The sequence below is a fragment of the Dendrobates tinctorius genome, unplaced genomic scaffold, assembly GCF_039654945.1.
Source record: "Dendrobates tinctorius isolate UK_male_01 unplaced genomic scaffold, ASM3965494v1 ptg000342l, whole genome shotgun sequence".
NCBI lineage: Eukaryota > Metazoa > Chordata > Amphibia > Anura > Dendrobatidae > Dendrobates > Dendrobates tinctorius.
The window spans coordinates 1,360,849-1,382,929 of record NW_027362008.1 but is presented as its reverse complement, the minus strand read 5'-3'; the positions used below and the strand labels follow the sequence as shown (position 1 = coordinate 1,382,929).

At 47.9% G+C, this 22,081-nt stretch overlaps 1 protein-coding gene across 1 annotated transcript in view; it reads right to left on the bottom strand.

Annotated features, from left to right (window-relative positions):
* The window catches only part of LOC141074922 (uncharacterized), a 56,445-nt gene that overhangs the window by 7,677 nt on the left and 26,687 nt on the right, over positions 1-22,081 (bottom strand). The window contains exons 4-8 of the mRNA XM_073562236.1: positions 17,617-17,740; positions 5,680-5,777; positions 5,523-5,601; positions 5,323-5,420; positions 5,084-5,201 (exon numbers count right to left, since the gene is read on the bottom strand). Of these exons, the coding sequence (XP_073418337.1) occupies positions 5,084-5,201; positions 5,323-5,420; positions 5,523-5,601; positions 5,680-5,777; positions 17,617-17,740 (517 nt within the window). The remainder of the gene's footprint in view (positions 1-5,083; positions 5,202-5,322; positions 5,421-5,522; positions 5,602-5,679; positions 5,778-17,616; positions 17,741-22,081) is intronic.

Sequence of the window (22,081 nt, the reverse complement as noted above, 5' to 3'; positions counted from 1 at the left end):
ATGTGTGAGGAAAACTACTGTATGGGCGCATGGCTGTGCTCGGGAAAGAAAAAAGTACCATTTGACTTTTGGAGCGCAAAATTAGATGAAAAAGATAGCTGACGCCACGTCGCGTATGAGGAGCCCCTGCTGTGCCTAAGCAGTAAAAACCCTCACAACTGACCCCATTTGGGAAATTAGACCCCTCAAAGAATTTTTCTAGAGGTATGGCTTCACAAAATGTTGTATCATTGAACTGTGAGGAAAAAAATACATTTTTACCACTATAATGCTGTTTTAGCCCCAGATTTTACATTTTTACAAATGGAAATGAGTAAAAAAAAACATAATTTGCTACACAATTTATGCTGAATGTGGAAACACCCAATATGATACTGGGCAGTACTGCGCATCCACATGGCGAGACTTGGGAGGAAAGGAGCACTATTTGACTCTTGGGGAACAAATTTTCCTAGAATAGTTTGCGAACTCCATTTACAGAATCCATAAGTGCTAGAAGAGCAGAATCCTCCTCAAGTAACCCCATTTTGGAAATTTCACCCCTCTGAGAATTTATCTACAGGTGTAGTGATGTGTTTGACTGCATGGGTGTTCTCCATAAACAAGCAGCAGTGGATGTTGCTAAGTGAAAATGCAAATAAGCCATTCTAGTGCCTGTACATTGTAGTGCCCAGTACATTGTAGTGCCCAGTATTCCGCAGTGCCCAGTACGATGTAGTGCCCATACATTGTCGTGCCCAATATATTGCACCCATTACATTGCAGTGCCCGTACATCGCAGTGGCCACTAAACTGTAGTGCCCCATACATTTCAGTGCCCAGTATGTTTTTGTGTCCAGTTCATTATAGGGCCCAGTACACTGCAGTGACCACATATTGTATTGCCCAGTACACTGTAGTACCCATGTATTATAAAGCCCGTACATTGTAGTGTTCAGTACATTGTAGTGCCCAGTACATTATGCCCAGCATGTGCTTATGAAGACACGCACCCTGTAAATCTACTTGGTACAGAAATGCTAAACATATGGACGCTAACTGCGGTTTTGGTACACTATGAGGCTCAGGAGGAGTGGTTATTTGGATTTGGGAGTGCAGATTTTGCTGGATTTCTTTTGGTGGCAGCCATGTAGCTTTTCCAGAGCCTTTGTACTACCAATAACATGGGAGCCCCCTATATTTTCATTAACAGATGAAGGACCTGAGTGGGGACTTGCTTTTTTTTGCAAATTGAGATGAAGCTTTTATTGGGAACCTTTTTACAGAATATTTTATTTCACATTAATCCTGTGCTCTACGCTGATCACTTATATCGGGGTTTCCATCTAAATCAACAAAATGCGTGATCCAGTTGAAGCCGTCACTTGTGAAAGCACAGATCGGATTCCACAAGCGCTGGTTCTGTGGTTCTTCCTCTAATACATTCAGTTCTGTTGAAGGTCTGATGCAAGACTTTGAATGCAATAATAAAAGTAACTCTATTTCACCAAATCTCCATTTGAGTGCCTAGGTCTTCAATTTGTTGGTACATACAGGTTGGAAACCCTACTTGAGCACCATCCACTCCAACCAAAAGAGTACCATATACATATTTGTACATGATTCAGAAGCTCAGTCATTTACATGGCAGCATCGGACTAGTGTAAGAAAAATATCATCATTACATGCCGGTCATCATCATCATCATACACAGGACGGTCATCATCATCACATACCGCTCATCGTCATCATCACATGCCGGTCATCATCACACGTCGGACATCATTATCATCACGTGCCAGACATCATCATCATAATCACATGCCGGACATCATCATCATGCGCTGGACATAATCATTATCATCATCATCACCACGCGCTGGACATCGTCATCATAATGCGCCAGTCATCATAATAATCATCATGCACCAGTCATCATCATCATCACACGCCGGACATCATCATGTGCTGGACATAATCATGATCATTACCACACACTGGACATTGTCATCATAATGCGCCAGTCATCATAATAATCATCATGCGCCAGTCATCATCATGCGCTGGTCATCATCATCACGTGCCGGTCTTCATCATCATCACACGCCGGACATCGCCATCATCATTATGCGCCGGTCACCATTATCATCATCACACGTCGGTCATCATCATCATCACAAGCATGTCATCATTATCACATGCAGGTCATCTTCATCATGCACATGACATCATCATCACCACCACGTACTGGACATCATCATCATCATCAAGCGCCGGTCATCATCATCACGAGCTGGACATCATCATAATCATGTGCCGGACATCATCACGCGCCAATCATCATCACATGCATGTCGCCATCATCATACACTGGACATCACCACACGCCGAATATAATCATCATCACATGCAGGTCATCATCATCATAGAATGGTAGAGTTGGAAGGGACCTCCTGGGCCATCTGGTCCAGCGTCCTGCTCAAAGCAGGATTCACTAAATCATCCCAGACAGATGTCTGTCCAGCCTCTGTTTGAAGACTTCCATTGAAGGAGAACTCACCACTTCTCGTGGCAGCCTGTTCCACTCATTGATCACTCTAACTGTCAAAAAGTTTTTTCTAATATCTAATCTGTGTCTCCTCCCATTCAGTTTAATCCCATTGCTTCTAGTCTTTCCTTGTGCAAATGAGAATAAAGATGATCCTTCTACAATGTGACAGCCCTTTAGATATTTGTAGACAGCTATTAAGTCTCCTCTCAGTCTTCTTTTCTGCAAGCTAAACATTCCCAAATCCTGCAACCTTTCCTCATAAGACAGGGTTTGCAGACCGGTCACCATTCTGGTCGCTCTTTTCTGAACTTGCTACAGTTTGTTGATGTTTTTTTTTTAAATGTGGCACCCAAAACTGGACACATTATTCCAGATGAGGTCTGACCAAAGAGGAGTAGAGGGCAATAATGACTTCACGTGATCTAGACTGTATGCTTCTGTTAATACATCCTAGAATTGCATTTGCCTTTTTTGCTGCTGCATCACACTGTTGACTCATATTCAGTCTGTGATCTATTAGTATACCCAAGTCTTTTTCACATGTGCTGTCACTTAGCCCTATTCCTCCCATTCTATATATGCTTTTTTCATTTTTATTGCCCAGATGTAGTACTTTGCATTTTTCCATATTAAAAACCATTCTGTTAGTTGCTGCCCACTTCTCAAGTTTATTTATATCTTTTTGAATCCTCTCTCTCTTCTCTAGTATTAGCTATCCCTCCTAGCTTTGTGTCATCAGCAAATTTAATCAGTTTACCCTCAATTCCTTTATCTAAATCATTGCTAAAGATGTTGAACAATACAGGGCCCAGGACAGAGCCCTGTGGTACCCCACTTGAGACCGTCTTCCAACTGGATGTGCAGCCACTTACGACCACTCTTTGGGTCCGATCACTAAGCCAGTTATGAATCCACCTAACAGTTGCCTTGTCCATTAAATACTTAGTCATTTTTTCAATAAGGATGGTGTGAGATACTTTGTCAAATGCTTTGCTGACGTCAAGATATATTATATCTACAGCATTTCCCTGATCCACCCAGTCAGTGATTCTGTCATAGAAGGAAATTAATTTAGTCTGACATGACTTATTAGTTACAAACCCATGCTGACTCTCATTAAATCACTTCATTCTTATCCAGGTACTTACATACATGTTGTTTAATAATTTTTTCAAAGATCTTTCCTGGTATAGAAGTCAGACTCACCAGCCTTCCCTGGGTCCATCTTCTTCCCCTTTTTGAAGATAGGAACAACATTTGCTCTTCTCCAGTCTTCTGGGACTTCTGTTCTCCAAGAATTTTCAAAGATTATGGAGAGTGGTTCAAAAATTTCTTCTGCTATCTCATTCAGTAAAAAACTGGAGTCTGAACTGAGAAAGTAAGTTAATGTGTATGCACAATGCTTTTACTAGTGGTTCAGTCCCTCGACCCTTGTTCACATTCACGTCACTAGGCAAGTGAAAAGGTTTTAAATACTAGAGTAGGACTGTCCCATAGGGGTTGCCTTGACGTGGCGGGATGGCTTGTACACTATTTTGATCAAAATTATGTTTACTAAATACGCTTATTATTATTACCTTTATGCATTATTTGCAGTTTACTTTTTTATTTTAGGATATTTGTGTTTTTTGCTTTTTGTTATCTCCTTCAGTACTCTGGGGTTTAATTCATCTGGACCTGGAGACTTGAATTCATTTATGTTAGTTAAGTGTTTCCTCACTATCTTTCTGTTTATAGATAACCTGGATACTTCTATTCCTTTAATAGGACAGTGAAGATCAGTTGATGTTACATTTCCTTTCTGAGAGAAAACAGATGCAAAATAGAAATTCAAAAGTTCGGCCTTCTCAACATCCTGTCTTACCATTTCATCATTTTCATCCTGTAAAAACCCTATAGCATCTTTGACTTTTCTTCTACTTTTGACATATTCCCAAAATGCATTTTTTTTTTGCTTTTGACTTCTCTTGCAAGCCTCAATTCATTGTCAGTCTTAGAAAATCTGATTTGTGCCCTGAAGGTTCTGCAGACAGCATTATATTCTACTTTAGATATGCCTCCTTCTTTCCATTTTATAAACATTTCTTTCTTCGTTTTAGCATGTGTTTAAGTTCTGTGTTCATCCATCTTGATTTCCTTAAATGCTTCCTATTCTTCCCTCTTTTTGGAATTGTTAACGATTGTGCTTTGCTTTGGTCATCACGCTCCGGACATGATCATCATCAACATGCGCCGGTCGTCATCATCACGCGCCAGACATCATCATCAAGCGCCGATCATCATTATCACACGCCGGACATCATCACGCACCAGACATCATTATCACGCACCGGACATCATCATCACATGCCGATCATCATCATAACACGCAGGTCATCATCATGCGCTGGGCATCATCATCACAAGCCGATCATCATCATGCACCGGGCATCATCATCACACGTCGGAAATCATTATCATCACACGCAGGTCATTTTCATCACATACCAGTCATCATCATCATCACACACCGGTCATAATCATCACTATCATGTGCCAGTCATTATCACATACCTGTGGAAACATCTGCTGAAATCTCCTCCTTCCCGTCACTCACACGCGGCTGATCCCCCCTCGTCATCACTTCTTTTTCTGTCTCATCCTTCACTTTATTCTTAGTCGGATCTTCCTCCTGATATATCAGATGTAACAATCAGCACAATACAAGAAACCACCAAAATCTGTGACATCTATGACCTCGATCAGAAATGTCCCCCATATACAGACCCGGTACAGGACTCAGCACTGTCTACCTGATGATCCTCCGGGATGTTGTGATTCTTCTCTGGACAGTCCTGAGGACACAGAGGACGGGGACATCTCTCTGGTGGATTCATCCTCCTGGATCCATCTGTGGAGACACAGAGTGAGGGAATAGATTGTGTCATGTGATGATAAAATGACAGGAGTAGTAGGTGACCACAGAACAGACATGACAGTCTTCCCTCCTCACCCTGCTGATCGGCCCATATTGCGATCGCCTCTTGTGCTCCATGTATAACCTCAACCTGAATATCAATCAGATCTTCACCCTAAAAAGTAAAATGTAAGATGAGCTCAGGTCCCATCTCTTCATGGTCAGATGTTGTGGGGGCTTCAGTGTCATCTACCTGATGATCCTCCCGGATGTTGCGATTCTCCTCTGGGCAGTCCTGGGGACACAGAGGACGGGGACATCTCCCTGGTGGATTTCTCCTCCTGGATCCATCTGTGGAGACACACAGACTGAATACATGACCTGCCGTGTATCTGTCTATATATGAGACACGTCTCTTAGATCCGGTAATTTTGGGTTTATGGATCAGGGACTAAATTACATTGTTGCGGTCCTCACCACCGGTACCGAGGTCCCAGCACATTGTGGCCCCAAGTATGAAGAGATAATCAGCGAGGCCAAAGCCTAATGCTCTCTGCTCTGCACTCGGAGGATGAGGACCCTGAGGAGAGGGACAGAGAAGACCCTCGTCAGTCAGATGTAGGAGCCGTACTAAGAAACACAACTTCTCCAAGTTTCCTCTCCACCAGGGATGGAACCACAGAGGAGGTGGAGAAAGCTCCACATTTCTATCCAGCGGTTTCTTCTCTCCTAATTCACCGTTATGGAGATTGGGGGAAGGACGGATACCATCTACCAGGGATTGTTTTCGGAGAACTCAGGATGTCACCACGAGGACACGGCCTCCCTCCTGGACAGGATCCTCTGGGATCACTAAGAGGAGAGAATCTGCTGTCCTCTTATTAAAAAGACGACTTACTGCATTTTTATTCTTCTTTAAATAGAGAAAAATCTCACCATTCGCCTCGATATAAACACTAAAATAGGCAGCAAATGCGCGGAAAGTTTGACTTTGAAGCAGGAATAAAGGGTAAATATACAGCTAACAGATGTAGTCACATAGCCAGCGAGGACGGTGTTGTGGGAGCCCCCGGTACACAGCGATTAAAGCCTATCAATGTGTAATATAAGAGGACACTAGAGAGCAGACATCTGGGTCATGGGCGCTTACTTATGTACACGGGGAGCCATGGAGAGATTGTTTAGCCAGACTCCACAGAAAAGCCCCATAATACATAATTCTTCTGAAGAACATTCTTTTAAGGCCGGGGTCAGACTTGCGAGTGTGATGCGAGTGTCTCGCATCAAGACCCGGCACTGCCGCCAGCACTTGGGACCGGAGTGTGTGGCTGCATGCATTTCCATGCAGCCGCACACTCCGGTCCGAGTGCCGGGTGTTGATGCGAGATTCTCGCATCACACTCGCAAGTCTGACCTAGGCCTAAGGGAGACTTACACTGATTATTACCATCATTGTGCGGCCCGATGTCCCTGCAGGGCCAACACCTGTGTCACCATCCCCCTTCTATCGTTCTGATCAGACCCCATGAAGAGGAAGAGCAGACCACCTGACATTTTGCTCTCATTGAGCCCCTGAGGCTAGAACCCCCGTGTAACGGGGTCTACCCAAGCTTGGGTACCTCTTTCAGTACCACCCCGTGTTTTCGGAGGTCTGCTCTGCGTTGGCTGGAGTCTGAATTAATGACGCTGGCTGGAATTCCTTGGTTACATGGGCGCATATAAAAGATCACTGCTTCTCCACATATTTCCAATCTGACAACACTTTACTCACAGGACACAGAATGTATCACACAGATACAGAGGGCAGGCCAATAGAAAAGCGGCGATGTTTACTGTGGGAATTACAAAGGTGGGGGGAGGGCGGACAAAAGGAGAATATCGTGTCCCCTCTGCCCAGGGGCGCAGCCTGTGGGCTGATGCATTAGGGACATGCATCTCACATAGAACCTATTATACATACATATAACTGCACAACATATACTGGGTGCTGAGTGGTTCTGTAACACGTAACATGGCTCGCCTTTTCAGCGACGCGATCGGCATACACAGTCTGATCCTCAACGGATCGGTTTGGGGATGACCGAAGTTTATGGGGTTGGTACAAGTTCCGTTGGTCGACTTAGTCCATCGGCGTTACCGTTTTGTTTGCCGGGTCTGTGGTGGATGGTGAAGTCCAGAGGTTGTAGGGCTAAACTCCACCACAGCAATCTGGCGTTGTCTCCGGAGACCCGATTAAGCCAGACTAGGGGATTATGGTCCGTTAGGAGGGAAAACTGTCATTCATACAAATATGGTTGCAACTTCTTGAGTGCCCATACTACCGCCAGGCACTCCTTCTCGATGGCCGCATAGCTTACTTCACGGGGCAGTAGTTTCCGACTCAGGTAAGCTACCGGGTGTTCTTGGCCGTCCGGCCCGACTTGGCTCAGTACTGCCCCCAATCCAAACATAGAAGCGTCTGTGTGAACAAGGAAACGTTTAGTTGGATCGGGTGCGGCCAATACATGGGTATTGGTGAGGGCGTCCTTTAGTTGGCGGAAGGCTTTCTCACACTCTGAGGTCCAGGTTACCTGGCGGGGTTGGTTCTTACGGGTCAAATCAGTGAGGGGCTTGGCTACACTGCTGTAATTGGGAACGAATTTCCTGTAATACGCCGCTGTCCCTAGAAACGCTATGACCTGGGTTTTAGTGCGTGGGATGGGCCATTTGGCTATGGCCTCAATCTTGGCTGGTTCTGGTCGCTGTTTCCCACTTCCCACCCAATGCCCTAAATACTGAAGCTCTGCTTTGCCCATGTGACACTTGTTTGGGTTCAGGGTGATTCCGGCCTGGTGGATTCTGTCCAATACTGTCTCTAGGTGATTTAGATGCTCTACCCATGTCGCACTGTAGATGGCGATGTCGTCCAGGTAGGCACAAGCATAGTCCTGGAGATAATCCAGAAGCCGGTCAGCCAGCCTTTGGAAGGTCGCCGGGGCATTCTTCGTCCCGAATGGCATAACTCGAAACTGGAATAAGCCAAACGGGGTGACAAACGCCGACTTGGGAATAGCGTCAGGACTAAGGGGAATCTGCCAGTAGCCTTTGCATAGATCGATGGTGGTCAAATACTTTGCCCCCGCCAGCCGGTCTAACAACTCATCCACACGCGGCATGGGGTAGGCATCCATCACTGTTTTCTCATTGAGCTTACGATAGTCTACACAAAACCGTGCACTCCCATCCTCCTTGGGCACTAACACTACGGGGGATGCCCAGGGACTGACTCTTCAATGACCCCTAAACGCAACATCTCTTGTATCTCTTGTCGCATCCCCTCTTGTACAGACTCAGGGACGCGGAAGGGGTTTTGACGCAGGGGGGTCTGATCCTGGGTCTCAACCTTGTGTTGTGCCAGGCGAGTGTACCCCGGTCTCTCTGAGAACATCCTCAGTCGCAGCCTCAACAACGCCTCCGCCTGCTGTCTCTCCCGGGGGCCTAGGTCTTCACCCAAGTGTACCTGGTCCCATGTTTTAGACTGAGTCCTTTCCCCTAAGACATCCGGCAAGGAAAGTCCGGCTAAATCCTCTACTTCAGGTGCACAGATGGCCGCTACCTCTTCAGGGGGCGCTCACGGTAGGGCTTCAGCATATTCACATGGAACATGCGGATAACCCTGGGGCCGTCACTATCGGCGACATTATAGGTTGTGTCGGCTATTTTCCCCACTACCTGGTAGGGCCCCTGCCATGCAGCTTGAAACTTATTCTGCTTAGTGGGCTCTAACACCAGGACCTTCTGTCCTATTTCCAAAGTGCGCTCTCTGGCCCTCCGATCGTACCATACGCGCTGGCGCCGCTGTGTCGCCTGCAGGTTCTCACGTATAACCTGGGTCAGCTCCTGTAGGCGGTCCCGGAATTCCAGCACATAGGGTACAATAGGTACCCCTTCTATGAGGCCCTCCCCTTCCCAGTGTTCCAGCACTAAGTCTAGGGGTCCCCTTACCCGTCTCCCGTATACCAGCTCGAATATGAGAACCCCATGGATTCTTGGGGCACCTCCTGATAGGCAAACAGGAGGTGTGGCAAGAATTTCTCCCAGTACCTGTAGGTCCTGGTAAAAGTCCCAATGAGCTGTTTTAATGTCCCGTTAAAGGGTTCACACAACCCATTGGTTTGAGGCCGGTATGGGGCGCTTCTAATGGACTTTACGCCGCACAGCTTCCACAGTTTGTTGGTCACCTCTGCTGTAAACTGGGTACCCTGGTCCGAGATAATCTCCCGGGGAAATCCAACCCGTGAGAAAACCTGGAGCAGGGCGACCGCCACCGTCTCTGCCAGTATGTTAGGTAACGCAACCGCCTCAGGATACCGTGTGGCATAATCTACCACTGTCAATATATACTTTTTCCCGGACGGACTGGGTTTGGCTAACGGCCCTATCAGATCGACCGCTACTCGGCTAAATGGGTGCTCCACAATGGGGAGGGGGCGTAATTTGGCCTTGCATCGATGCCCCCTCTTGCCAATGCGCTGACAACTGTCACAGGTCTGGCAGTACTGACGAATATCATAGGTTACCGCCGGCCAAAAGAAGTTTTGTGTCAGACGATGCCTGGTGCGACTGACGCCGAAGTGCCCGGCCAAGGGTATATCATGAGAGATTCGCAGTAACTCCTGCCTATACTTCTTGGGAACTACCAGCTGCTGTTTTATAGTGGGGCTCATCCCTGTGTGGTGCTGCTATGTGATCCGGTAGAGGAGTCCCTGCTTCCATAGAAACTGTTCCCATTCCAGTACTCCTCTCCCCTCCTGTGCCTTCCCACGATATCCCTCTAATGAAGGATCCTCAAGTAACTCCCTCTTAAATTCATCTGGGGTGGCCCAAGAAATGTGCCTGGCTATGGGAATACGTGCAGGGCTGGGATGTCTTACCTGGGCCTCCTCTGAGTGTGATTCCGCCTCCGCAGCTCGAGCTTGTCTCCGGGTGGTCACAGGATAGGTCTCAGCCAGAGGGGCCACCAAGAATGCAGACAACATGGGCCCCAAGTCATTTCCCAGCAAGACGTCTGCAGGCAAATCCTCCATCAAGCCGACCTCAACAAGGCCATCCCCGACTCCCCAGTTCAGGTGAATCCTGGCAGTGGGTAGTCGATGTACGGCTCCCCCTGCTACACGGACTGCCACTGTCCGGTCTGTCTTCTCTTGGTCCCGGACGAGATGAGGCTTCACAAGGGTCAAAGTTGCCCCGGAATCTCTTAGTCCCTGCATACGTTTCTCATTAACCCACACGACCTGTCGATGCTGTTGTCGATTATCTGCCCGGGCTGCCTGCACGGGGTATACTTCATGCAGCACTTCCTCCATTTCTTCCACCCCTTAGTTAGTCGTAGCCCCCAATGCAGGGTCTGCTTCGCCTTGGTAGCAGTGTACAGCAGCCCGGCTGAAGGTAGCTGTTCCCGCCTTTGGCCACTGGGTATGCGGAGTCCGGTTGGGACATTGTCTTTGCAGGTGGCCCAGCTAACGACAGGTGTGGCATCACGCCCCAGGGGGACTGTGGTAGGCTGGGTTTCTAGCTGGTCCCCCTACAATCTTCGGTGGTTTGGGGCCCGCCAGGTCCATGGGCGGGCCCCTAGTGACCACCTTTGATCCGGACAACTGCGGCCTCCTAGCATCATGATGTTCATCGGCCAGACGAGCGGCTTCCTCAAGAGTCGTTGGCCGCCTGTCCCGAAGCCATTCCTGTGTCTCGGGGTTTAGTCCATTAAAGAATCGTTCTAACAGGAATCATAGAATCATAGAATCATAGAATCGTAGAGTTGGAAGGGACCTCCTGGGCCATCTGGTCCAACCCCCTGCTCAAAGCAGGATTCGCTAAATCATCCCAGTTAGATGTCTGTCCAGCCTCTGTTTGAAGACTTCCCTTGAAGGAGAACTCACCACTTCTCGTGGCAGCCTGTTCCACTCATTGATCACTCTAACTGTCAAAAAGTTTTTTCTAATATCTAATCTGTGTCTCCTCCCATTCAGCTTCATCCCATTGCTTCTAGTCTTTCCTTGTGCAAATGAGAATAAAGTTGATCCTTCTACATTTGTAGACAGCTATTAAGTCTCCTCTCAGTCTTCTCTTTTGCAAACTAAACATTCCCAAATCCTGCAACCTTTCCTCATAAGACAGGGTTTGCAGACCGGTCACCATTCTGGTCGCTCTTTTCTGAACTTGCTCCAGTTTGTTGATGTCTTTTTTAAAATGTGGTGCCCAAAATTGGACACAATATTCCAGATGAGGTCTGACCAAAGAGGAGTAGAGGGAAATAATTACTTCACATGATCTAGACTGTATGCTTCTGTTAATACATCCTAGAATTGCATTTGCCTTTTTTGCTGCTGCATCACACTGTTGACTCATATTCAGTCTGTGATCTATTAGTATACCCAAGTCTTTTTCACATGTGCTGTCACTTAGCCCTATTCCTCCCATTCTATATATGCTTTTTTCATTTTTATTGCCCAGATGTAGTACTTTGCATTTCTCCCTGTTAAAAACCATTCTGTTAGTTGCTGCCCACTTCTCCCGTTTATTTAAATCTTTTTGAATCCTCTCTCTCTCTTCTCTAGTATTAGCTATCCCTCCTATCTTTGTGTCATCAGCAAATTTAATCAGTTTACCCTCAATTCCTTCATCTAAATCGTTGATAAAGATGTTGAACAATACAGGGCCCAGGACAGAGCCCTGTGGTACCCCACTTGAGACATTCTTCCAACTGGATGTGCAGCCATTTACGACCACTCTTTGGGTCCGATCACTAAGCCAGCTATGAATCCACCTAACAGTTGCCTTGTCCATTCCATACTTAGTCATTTTTTCAATAAGGATTGTATGAGAGACTTTGTCAAATGCTTTGCTGAAGTCAAGATATACTATATCTACAGCATTTCCTTGATCCACCCAATCAGTAATACCATCATAGAAGGAAATTAAATTAGTCTGACATGACTTATTAGTTACAAACCCATGCTGACTCTGTTTAATCACTTCATTCTTATCCAGGTATTGACATACATGTTGTTTAATAATTTGTTCAAAGATCTTTCCTGGTATAGAAGTCAGACTCACCGGCCTATAGTTGCCTGGGTCCACCTTCTTCCCCTTTTTGAAGATAGGAACAACATTTGCTCTTCTCCAGTCTTCTGGCACTTCTCCTGTTCTCCAAGAATTTTCAAAGATTATGGAGAGGGGTTCAAAAATTTCTTCTGCTATCTCCTTCAGTACTCTGGGGTGTAATTCATCTGGACCTGGAGGCTTGAATACATTTAGGTTAGCTAAGTGTTTCCTCACTATCTTTCTGTTTATAGATATCCTGGATTCTTCTATTCCCTTAATAGGACAGTGAATAACAGTTGATGTTACATTTCCTTTCTGAGAGAAAACAGATGCAAAATAGGAATTTAAAAGTTCAGCCTTCTCAACATCCTGTCTTACCATTTCATCATTTTCATCCTGTAAAAATCCTATAGCATCTTTGACTTTTCTTTTACTTTTGACATATCCCCAAAATCCTTTATTATTGCTTTTGACATCTCTTGCAAGCCTCAATTCATTTTCAGCTTTAGCTAATCTGATTTGTGCCTTGCAGGTTCTGCAGACAGCATTATATTCTTCTTTAGATATGCCTCCTTCTTTCCATTTTATAAACATTTTTTGCTTCCTTTTTAGCATGTGCTTAAGTTCTGTGTTCATCCACCCTGGTTTCCTTAAATGCTTCCTATTCTTCCCTCTTTTCGGAATTGTTAACAACTGTGCTTTGAGAATTTCATTTTTCAAGATTTCCCATCCTTCCTGAACATTTTTGTCTTTAAGGATATCCAGCCATTGGATCCCTCCAATTCTCTTTCTGAATCCCTTAAAATCTGCCTTTCTGAAATCTAACCTTGACGTCTGAGTCTTCACAGGTCTTCCGCCTCTAGTTATCCAAAATTCTAAAATAGCATGGTCGCTACCTCCTAGGGTCCCAGCCACTTTTACCTCCTCAACCATTTCCTCCCTGTTTATAAGGATTAGATCCAAGGTAGCAGTTCCCCTTGTTTTCTCCTTTACCTTTTGGAAGATAAAGTTGTCAGCAAGAGAGGATAAGAATTTCCTTGACCTGTTAGTTTTGCCTGAGAGAGATTCCCAACAAATGTCTGGATAGTTGAAATATCCCATGACAACTATGTCATATTTTTTGGAGAACTTGGCCATTTGATGCATAAAGAGTTCATCCATATCTTCAGCTTGCACAGGCGGCCTGTAGTAAATGCCTACAATGGTGTCCTTTCCATTGTTCTGTCCTTGTATTCTTACCCAAACAGTTTCCACAGAACTCCCAGTCTCTGAAGCTTCAATCTCTGTGCAGATATACGCATTTCTAACATACAATGCGACACCCCCTCCTCGTTTATCAAGTCTGTTTCTTGCAAATAAGTTGTATCCTTCTAGTCTTGTATTCCAATCATGTGTATTGTCCCACCAAGTTTCAGTGATTCCAATGACATCATATTTCTTTTCCTGTGTTAGTAGTTCCAATTCTCCTTGTTTGTTGCCCATGCGTTGTGCATTAGTATAGAAACATTTTAGTTTGTGATTGGTTTCTCTTTCTCCAATATTTTTTTTAATTAGATTCTTTCGTCTTTGTTCTTCCTTTCCACTTCTAATAGCAGAGTTCTCAGTAGCATTTCTCAGGTGTATGGCTTTTTCTGGTCTTTTGCTTCCCTTCCCATGTTGTTCTAGTTTAAAGCTCTCCTTACAAGTGTAGCAAGGCGACTTCTATAGAGCTGGAGGACGTCCTCATTAGTGGGTGCTTGGCTCCCTTGTACCCACTGTAGCAGTGACCGCCGTAATTTACAGGCCCATTCAGCGTGGGTATCGGTTACGCGTTTTATAAGTCCGCAGAACTTTTGGCGGTAGGCCTCTGGTGTCAGCGCATACCGGGCCAAGAACACTTCTTTGATCCGCTCATAGTCCATACAGTCCTCATCAGGTACCGTGCGACAGGCGTCCGCTGCCCGGCCAGTCAGCTTGATGAAGGGCACACTGCCGCTCAAAGTCCTGCAGAAAGCCATCAATGTCTTCTTCTGCCTCCCCCAACTGTCGGAAAGGCATTATACTGGATCTTTTTGTGGCTTACTGTTGAAGGTTCCTGGTCGAAGGCCAGAGCTCCCCCTGCTCGCTGACTCTCCTCTCTCCGCTCTGCCATCTCCATCTTGGCCAGCTCCACTTTGGTCTGCTCTGCCATCTCCATCTTGGATAGCTCTATCCTGGTCCACTCGGCCATCTTTTCCTTCAGATCAGTACGCACATCAGCCATCACCTCTCGTATGATCTCTACTGCAGGGTTTAGGCCATAGAACGCCAGTCTGTTCTTTACCTCCCTCTGGAAATCGGTCTCCTCCACATTCACATTGGGGGGCGCTGCACTGTCGTGATCCATGATGGCTATCAAATCCGCTTTTGTTTTGTTGCTGGCGATCAACCCTCGGGCTTCCACCAGATCTTTTAATGTAGTCCTCTTTAACTTCTGGTAGTTGTTTTCCATTCATTCCTTTCCTCCTGTAGAAGGGGTATCATATCCCGCCGCTGCCACCAGTGTAACGGGGTCTACCAAGCTGGGGTACCTCTTTCAGTACCACCCTGTGTTTTCGGAGGTCCGCTCTGCGTTGGCTGGTGTCTGAATGAATGACGCTGGCTGGAATTTCATGGTTACATGGGCGCATATAAAAGATCACTGCTTCTCCATGTATTTCCAGTCTGACAACACTTTACTCACAAGACACAGAATATATCACACAGATACAGAGGGTAGGCCAAAAGAAAAGCGGCAGGCCAGACATACATTACAAAAGCCGTAGGTGGCCGGAGCCTGCCGATGTTTACTGTGGGAATTACAAAGGTGGGGGAAGGGCGGACAAAAGGAGAATATCGTGTCCCCTCTGCCCAGGGACGCAGCCTGTGGGCTGATGCATTAGGGACATGCATCTCACATAGAACCTATTATACATACATATAACTGCACAACATATTCTGGGTGCTGAGAGGTTCTGTAACACGTAACACCCCGTCCCATGAATTCTGATGTCATGTGATAAGGCTCGTTGACCCCTTCCTGATATCTGGTGTTCATGCATGGAGGATGCCAGGTGTGCGTCTGTGGCGCAAACTCCGAATCCTACTGTTTAACCAGGGAACCTGTCATATAAACCAATGCTATTAATTTGCAGATATGGGGTTAACCTGCAGATTAATAACATATTGAACCTGCATTGACCTGCCTGGTGTCAGCACTGAGCGCCCCGCTGCCAGGAGGAAATGAACTATAGTGCCATTCGGCAGTGTTCGGCTTCCAGTCATAGAGTTTTGGCCGGAGCAGCTACAGTCTCCGCTCGGTGTATAGAGAGAGGCGGCTGTTACCGTGGCCCTGGCACTGACTGACAGCCGGCTCAGCATTAGAATCGGCTATGACTGACTGTGGCCGCACGAAGACCCCAGTTTCTGCCTCCATGGATTTCCTATGAAGCCCGGTATGAATAGAATCTCAGGTTGAAGTCCCCATTAGTTTTGCTTTGTCTCCAAAAATGAGAAAAAAAAAGTATAAATAAACATTTGCCATTGTCATGTCAGGTTTTATCCTGAAGAGACACTACAAGAAAAAAAAAACCATCAAAACATTAGCATTTTTATTAACTGTTTCTCCTCATCCGGAATTTTATTTCTGTTTTTCAGCACATTATACGGTAAAATGCAAAGTTCATGATGCAAAAAAACACAAGATCTCAAACATCTGTGGATCGAAAAAAAAATGTCTTATGGAAGAAGGGAAGGAAAAAAATGCAAAAATGGAAATTTGCCCCATCAGGATGAGGTGGACAAATTAATACTGACACCTAGAAATTCTGCCTCCTATAGATGGCGCTAGATACCCCGTCCTCTGCATCTGGTAAGAGGAAATCTGCATATATTATTTCCCATGGGGAATTGCATGGCCTATAACTCTCCGTTCTCAGAATTTACGCTCTCCCCAATCAGAAACATTACGATCCGACCTCCTCCAGTACGGGAAGTTCTACACTTCTACGCCTGCAGAGCGCGTGGTGAATAGACGCGGGGCCGGAGAACAGCTGGAAAGCCTCCATATCAGACTGACGGGTGATCGGCTCCACCACGCTCCATCTTTATGTCAGGACAGCGACCCGTGTCCCGAGGTCTGAGGGACAGTCCGGGGCCGATATTTATCCAGGACTTTGTGCACAGAACGGAGAAAGAGAGAATGAAGGAGGAGTCCAAGGAAGGTGACACAAGTGTCAGCCAAGAGGGAGGAGCCGGACGCTGACCACGACTGATGACGACACTGAGCCTGCACCGATTCTGATGGATGGACGAGCGACAGCGGATTAGGGGGAAAATCATCAGTAAATTAACCCCGACTCTGCTGAGTAACAATCCACTGAAAGGAAAAATACAGGGCGCATCCACTGTGTAAAATCAGTATCAAAAAACACATTAACAGAGAAAAAAGGAAGGTGCTCACCTATTGGGGTTGTGAAGAACTCACAACACCCATAAACGCATGAGAAGCAGCAGCAAGTCTGCACAGGGTCCTAGGACAAATTTGCAAAAAGCGGCGTGAAAGTGCAATGAGGACTGCGCTTGCTTCTGGTGGAGTACAAAGTTCTTTATTTAGCCAACGCGTTTCCTGAGCCTACTGGCTCACTTCATCAGGGCAGATTCTGCCCTGATGAAGTGAGCCAGTAGGCTCAGGAAACGCGTTGGCTAAATAAAGAACTTTGTACTCCACCAGAAGCAAGCGCAGTCCTCATTGCACTTTCACGCCGCTTTGAGTAACAATCCACAACAGACTTAGAGACCGAAAGAACTGACAGGAGAGAACGGAGAGAAGGACGAGACATCTGCAGAGAAAATGTGACCGATGCTCTAAGGAAGGAGAAAGATTCTGAAAGAAGAGAACGAAGACTCAAGACTGATGAAGACGAGACGACAGCGGAGAAACCGCGACTCACAGATCAGAAGAAAATAATCAGGGAAATGAAAGCTGTTGTCAGACGGAGAAAATGTAGAGAAAACCAGAGAAAGTCTGGAGAAAACTCATCTATTATAGGAGGACGCCGGAGAGACGTCATCACATCCACCGGAGCCAACAAGGAGCCGCGCTGCTCACCTCGTGGTGTAAGAGGCCGGAGCTCCTCCATCATCACGGCCTGGTACCGATCCTGGTGTCCTTCTAGATACTCCCACTCCTCCATGGAGAGATAGACAGCGACGTCCTGACACCTTATAGGAACCTGACAACAACGACACCGTCACCACCCAGAATCCTCCAGTGCTATATAATGTCCCAGCAGTCCCCTCTCCTCTCATCACCCAGAATCCTCCAGTGCCGTCCTGTGTAATGTCCCAGCAGTCACCTCTCCGCTCATCACCCAGAATCCTCCAGTCCTGTATAATATCCCAGCAGTCTCCTCTCCGCTCATCACCCAGAATCCTCCAGTACCGTCCTGTATAATGTCCCAGCAGTCACCTCTCCTCTCATCACCCAGAATCCTCCAGTGCCGTCCTGTATAATATCCCAGCAGTCTCCTTTCCGCTCATCACCCAGAATCCTCCAGTGCCGTCCTGTATAATGTCCCAGCAGTCACCTCTCCGCTCATCACCCAGAATCCTCAAGTACCGTCCTGTATAATGTCCCAGCAGTCACCTCTCCGCTCATCACCCAGAATCCTCCAGTGCTGTATAATGTCCCAGCAGTCACCTCTCCGCTCATCACCCAGAATCCTCCAGTGCCGTCCTGTATAATGTCGCAGCAGTCACCTCTCCGCTCATCACTCAGAATCCTCCAGTGCCCTCCTGTATAATGTCCCAGCAGTCACCTCTCCGCTCATCACCCAGAATCCTCCAGTGCCGTCCTGTATAATGTCCCTGCAGTCACCTCTCCGCTCATCACCCAGAATCCTCCAGTGCCGTCCTGTATAATTTCCCAGCAGTCACTTCTCCGCTCATCACCCAGAATCCTCCAGTGCCGTCCTGTATAATGTCCCAGCAGTCACCTCTCCTCTCATCACCCAGAATCCTCCAGTGCCGTCCTGTATAATGTCCCAGCAGTCACCTCTCCGCTCATCACCCAGAATCCTCCAGTGCCGTCCTGTATAATGTCCCTGCAGTCACCTCTCCGCTCATCACCCAGAATCCTCCAGTGCCCTCCTGTATAATATCCCAGCAGTCACCTCTCCGCTCATCACCCAGAATCCTCCAGTGCCGTCCTGTATAATGTCGCAGCAGTCACCTCTCCGCTCATCACTCAGAATCCTCCAGTGCCGTCCTGTATAATGTCCCAGCAGTCACCTCTCCGCTCATCACCCAGAATCCTCCAGTGCCGTCCTGTATAATGTCGCAGCAGTCACCTCTCCGCTCATCACCCAGAATCCTCCAGTGCCGTCCTGTATAATGTCCCAGCAGTCACTTCTCCGCTCATCACCCAGAATCCTCCAGTGCCGTCCTGTATAATGTCCCAGCAGTCACCTCTCCGCTCATCACTCAGAATCCTCCAGTGCCGTCCTGTATAATGTCCCAGCAGTCACCTCTCCGCTCATCACCCAGAATCCTCCAGTGCCGTCCTGTATAATGTCCCTGCAGTCACTTCTCCGCTCATCACCCAGAATCCTCCAGTGCCGTCCTGTATAATGTCCCAGCAGTCACCTCTCCGCTCATCACCCAGAATCCTCCAGTGCCGTCCTGTATAATGTCCCAGCAGTCACTTCTCCGCTCATCACCCAGAATCCTCCAGTGCCGTCCTGTATAATGTCCCAGCAGTCACCTCTCCGCTCATCACCCAGAATCCTCCAGTGCCGTCCTGTATAATGTCCCAGCAGTCACCTCTCCGCTCATCACTCAGAATCCTCCAGTGCCGTCCTGTATAATGTCCCAGCAGTCACCTCTCCGCTCATCACCCAGAATCCTCCAGTGCCGTCCTGTATAATGTCCCAGCAGTCACCTCTCCGCTCATCACCCAGAATCCTCCAGTGCCGTCCTGTATAATGTCCCAGCAGTCACCTCTCCGCTCATCACCCAGAATCCTCCAGTGCCGTCCTGTATAATGTCCCAGCAGTCACCTCTCCGCTCATCACCCAGAATCCTCCAGTGCCGTCCTGTATAATGTCCCAGCAGTCTCCTCTCCGCTCATCACTCAGAATCCTCCAGTGCCGTCCTGTATAATGTCCCAGCAGTCACCTCTCCTCTCATCACCCAGAATCCTCCAGTGCCGTCCTGTATAATGTCCCAGCAGTCACCTCTCCGCTCATCACCCAGAATCCTCCAGTGCCGTCCTGTATAATGTCCCAGCAGTCACCTCTCCGCTCATCACCCAGAATCCTCCAGTGCCGTCCTGTATAATGTCCCAGCAGTCACCTCTCCGCTGATCACCCAGAATCCTCCAGTGCCGTCCTGTATAATGTCCCAGCAGTCACCTCTCCGCTCATCACCCAGAATCCTCCAGTGCCGTCCTGTATAATGTCCCAGCAGTCACCTCTCCGCTCATCACCCAGAATCCTCCAGTGCCGTCCTGTATAATGTCCCAGCAGTCACCTCTCCGCTGATCACCCAGAATCCTCCAGTGCCGTCCTGTATAATGTCCCAGCAGTCACCTCTCCGCTCATCACCCAGAATCCTCCAGTGCCGTCCTGTATAATGTCCCAGCAGTCACCTCTCCGCTCATCACCCAGAATCCTCCAGTGCCGTCCTGTATAATGTCCCAGTAGTCACCTCTCCGCTCATCACCCAGAATCCTCCAGTGCCGTCCTGTATAATGTCCCAGCAGTCACCTCTCCGCTGATCACCCAGAATCCTCCAGTGCCGTCCTGTATAATGTCCCAGCAGTCACCTCTCCGCTCATCACCCAGAATCCTCCAGTGCCGTCCTGTATAATGTCCCAGCAGTCACCTCTCCGCTCATCACCCAGAATCCTCCAGTGCCGTCATGAATAATGTCCCAGAAGTCACCTCTCCGCTCATCACCCAGAATCCTCCAGTGCCGTCCTGTATAATGTCCCAGCAGTCACCTCTCCGCTCATCACCCAGAATCCTCCAGTGCCGTCCTGTATAATGTCCCAGCAGTCACCTCTCCGCCCTTCACCCAGAATCCTCCAGTGCCATCCTGTATAATGTCCCAGCAGTCACCTCCCCGCTCATCACCCAGAATCCTCCAGTGCCGTCCTGTATAATGTCCCAGCAGTCACCTCTCCGCCCTTCACCCAGAATCCTCCAGTGCCGTCCTGTATAATGTCCCAGCAGTCACCTCCCCGCTCATCACCCAGAATCCTCCAGTGCCGTCCTGTATAATGTCCCAGCAGTCACCTCTCCGCTCATCACCCAGAATCCTCCAGTGCCGTCCTGTATAATGTCCCAGCAGTCTCCTCTCCGCTCATCACCCAGAATCCTCCAGTGCCGTCCTGTATAATGTCGCAGCAGTCACCTCTCCGCTCATCACCCAGAATCCTCCAGTGCCGTCCTGTATAATGTCCGAGCAGTCACTTCTCCGCTCATCACCCAGAATCCTCCAGTGCCGTCCTGTATAATGTCCCAGCAGTCACCTCTCCTCTCATCACCCAGAATCCTCCAGTGCTGTCCTGTATAATGTCCCAGCAGTCACCTCTCCACTCATCACCCAGAATCCTCCAGTGCCCTCCTGTATAATGTCCCAGCAGTCACCTCTCCTCTCATCACCCAGAATCCTCCAGTGCCGTCCTGTATAATGTCCCAGCAGTCACCTCTCCGCTCATCACCCAGAATCCTCCAGTGCCGTCCTGTATAATGTCCCAGCAGTCACCTCTCCGCTCATCACCCAGAATCCTCCAGTGCCGTCCTGTATAATGTCCCAGCAGTCACCTCTCCTCTCATCACCCAGAATCCTCCAGTGCCGTCCTGTATAATGTCCCAGCAGTCACCTCTCCGCTCATCACCCAGAATCCTCCAGTGCCGTCCTGTATAATGTCCCAGCAGTCACCTCTCCACTCATCACCCAGAATCCTCCAGTGCCCTCCTGTATAATGTCCCAGCAGTCACCTCTCCTCTCATCACCCAGAATCCTCCAGTGCCGTCCTGTATAATGTCCCAGCAGTCACCTCTCCTCTCATCACCCAGAATCCTCCAGTGCCGTCCTGTATAATGTCCCAGCAGTCACCTCTCCGCTCATCACCCAGAATCCTCCAGTGCCGTCCTGTATAATGTCCCAGCAGTCACCTCTCCACTCATCACCCAGAATCCTCCAGTGCCCTCCTGTATAATGTCCCAGCAGTCACCTCTCCGCTCATCACCCAGAATCCTCCAGTGCCTTCCTGTATAATGTCCCAGCAGTCACCTCTCCTCTCATCACCCAGAATCCTCCAGTGCTGTCCTGTATAATGTCCCAGCAGTCACCTCTCCTCTCATCACCCAGAATCCTCCAGTGCCGTCCTGTATAATGTCCCAGCAGTCACCTCTCCGCTCATCACCCAGAATCCTCCAGTGCCGTCCTGTATAATGTCCCAGCAGTCACCACTCCACTCATCACCCAGAATCCTCCAGTGCCCTCCTGTATAATGTCCCAGCAGTCACCTCTCCTCTCATCACCCAGAATCCTCCAGTGCCGTCCTG